The 2,254-nt window shown below is 52.8% G+C and overlaps 1 protein-coding gene across 1 annotated transcript in view; it reads left to right on the top strand.

Moving 5' to 3' along the window:
• Positions 1 to 636: 636 nt before the first annotated feature.
• LOC108530589 (unconventional prefoldin RPB5 interactor 1-like) overlaps positions 637 to 2,254 on the top strand; it is a 46,769-nt gene continuing 45,151 nt past the window's right edge. Inside the window, exons 1-2 of the mRNA XM_017873577.1 lie at positions 637 to 642; positions 684 to 761. Of these exons, the coding sequence (XP_017729066.1) occupies positions 637 to 642; positions 684 to 761 (84 nt within the window). The remainder of the gene's footprint in view (positions 643 to 683; positions 762 to 2,254) is intronic.

Here is a 2,254-nt window from a genome sequence, read left to right on the forward strand (position 1 = left end):
CCGAGCGCTTCCTGGGCGTGGTGCTTCTCTAGAACGTAAGCTTTTTTATTTTTAAGGTTCCAAAGCCTATATTTAGTGCTTTCATATACTTAATCTCAAAAAAAAGAAAGAAATATCGGTATAAAATGTAAGCTTGCAGAGGCATACAAACGCAGCCCAGCGGCAACCACCTCCAACCCCAGCCACGCGGTCCGCACCTGTCTCTCTCCCGGGGGCGGGGCCTGCGCAGACTGGGCGTGTCGGAGGCGGGGCCGGCGTGCTTGCTTGGGGCGGGGCCGGCGCGCTCGGCTTGCTTCCGCGTGCTCGCGCGGGGCGGGTCCTGTGCGGGGAGGCAGCGGTGAGGAGGCGCGGCCGCCTAGGGTCGCCTGGCTGGTGCCCGCCGAGAGCGTCTCGGTACCCTGGCGCCGGCCTGATACTGGGGGCCGTGCGGGCGCGGCGGCGGGGCAGGCGCCGGTGAGATGCGGACCGCGGGTGGCGCGGAAGCGACGCAGGCGGCGGGGCGGCAGGCTCTGGGCCCGGGGCGCGAGGGCCTGAAGCGGGCGCGCGGAGCGCGAGGTGGTGCCGCGGACCGCGCCGCCTGCGCAGGGCTTTTCAGGACTCACTCGCCGCACTGAGGGGGGGGGCCCCCACGCAGTCATGGAGGTTCCACAGGGAGACCCCACCGGAGCCCCTCGCCCCTTCAGGCCTTGCCTGGCTCTGCCGGGCCCCGGTTCCGCTGCGCGCCCGCGGACGTGGCGCGTCTGCGCGAGGAGCAGGAAAAGGTAACTGGCAGCCCCCGCGCCGCTTCCGCCTCCGCCCGGCGGGCCGCCCCTGCCTGTGCTCCGGCCCGCTGCCCCGCGTGGCCTAGGCCCGGCTGCCCGGGCCCCCGGAGGGAACGGGGGAAAACTTTTGTCACGTGTTTCTGTTGTCTTTGTCTGCAGCCCTTTGACCTCGCAGCGGAGTGAGGGGTGTACAGCCTGTTCGCCTGTCCAGAGAAGGGGGTTCTGAGCTGAAGGCGTGCGGCAGCGCGTGGGAATTTGGGGGCGGGGGCAGCACGCTGTCAACGGAAGCGTTAGCCTTAATATTTGTAGCTTGTAATATCCTAAACATTCCTTAAAATGTATGCTGTTTGTTGCTCTTTATTTGATTGCACGGAAAAGTTTTACTGCCTTTGTCATAATACTTCCTGTGCAGTATTTGGTTATTTAATATTTGTAACAATATAATGCCATTTAAACATTAAAAAAAAAGGAGACAGAGTCTCACTATGTTGCCCAGGCTAATCTCGAACTTCTGGCCTCAAGCGATCCTCCCCCTCGCCTCCCCACCACCTCACTTCCCAAAGTGTTGGGATTATAGGCGTGAGTCACTGAACCTGGCTCATTTTTACAAATTTTAATTTCATCGTATAATAAATGAGTTTTAAACTACTGGTGAAGAGGGTACAAAATTTTGTGTTTCCTAGTGGGACTTTATATAAAGAAGTATTCCCGATTTAAGAAATAGTTTTATTATTAAATCTGATTTTTCTGTGGATTCTGTGGTCTTTCAGATTGCTTCTGTCCCCTCAAGTGTCTTGAAATTATTACTTTGAAAAGCAGTATTTAATTTGCTTAAAATATTTTGTCATTTATGGAAGAGCATCATGGATTATAAAGGGTTAGGAAGTTGCTTCAACACTATAAGCAGTTTAAAAGTTCTTAACTTTTTAATTGAACGTTCCTGTATAAGAACGGCTGTTTACATAGATACAAAAATATACTCATTTCAACTAGATGGGGGTTTTAATAGAACTTAAAAAACACTCGTTTGCTTGGAAACTACCTGTTGGGATCAACTGCGGGAATCATTCTTTGTTCTGATTGGTTTATTTTATAGGTTGGATTTCCATTTCTCAGCCATTTTTCTCTAATAACGCAACTGTTAGGTTTGGAAGCCTGTTTGCAAGATGAAGATTTAAAAATCCAGTGGCTAGCATGGTGACTCAAACCTGTAATCCCAGCTGCTTGGGATGTCAAGGTTGTGGAATTGCTTGAAGCCAAGGAGTTCGAGACCAGCCTGGGCAACATAGGGAGACCCCCGTCTATACAAAAAAATACAAAAAAGTAGCCAGGCCATGGTGGTGCACGCCTGTAGTCCCACGTACTTGGGAGACTGAGGTGGGAGAATCACTTGAGCCCAGGAGTTTGAGGCTGCAGTGGGCCATGGTCATGGCACTGCACTTCACCCTGGGCGACAGAGTGAGACCCTGTCCTAGGAAAAAAAAAAAAAAAAA

This window comes from Rhinopithecus bieti, unplaced genomic scaffold (genome assembly GCF_001698545.2).
Source record: "Rhinopithecus bieti isolate Rb0 unplaced genomic scaffold, ASM169854v2 scaffold_7509, whole genome shotgun sequence".
NCBI lineage: Eukaryota > Metazoa > Chordata > Mammalia > Primates > Cercopithecidae > Rhinopithecus > Rhinopithecus bieti.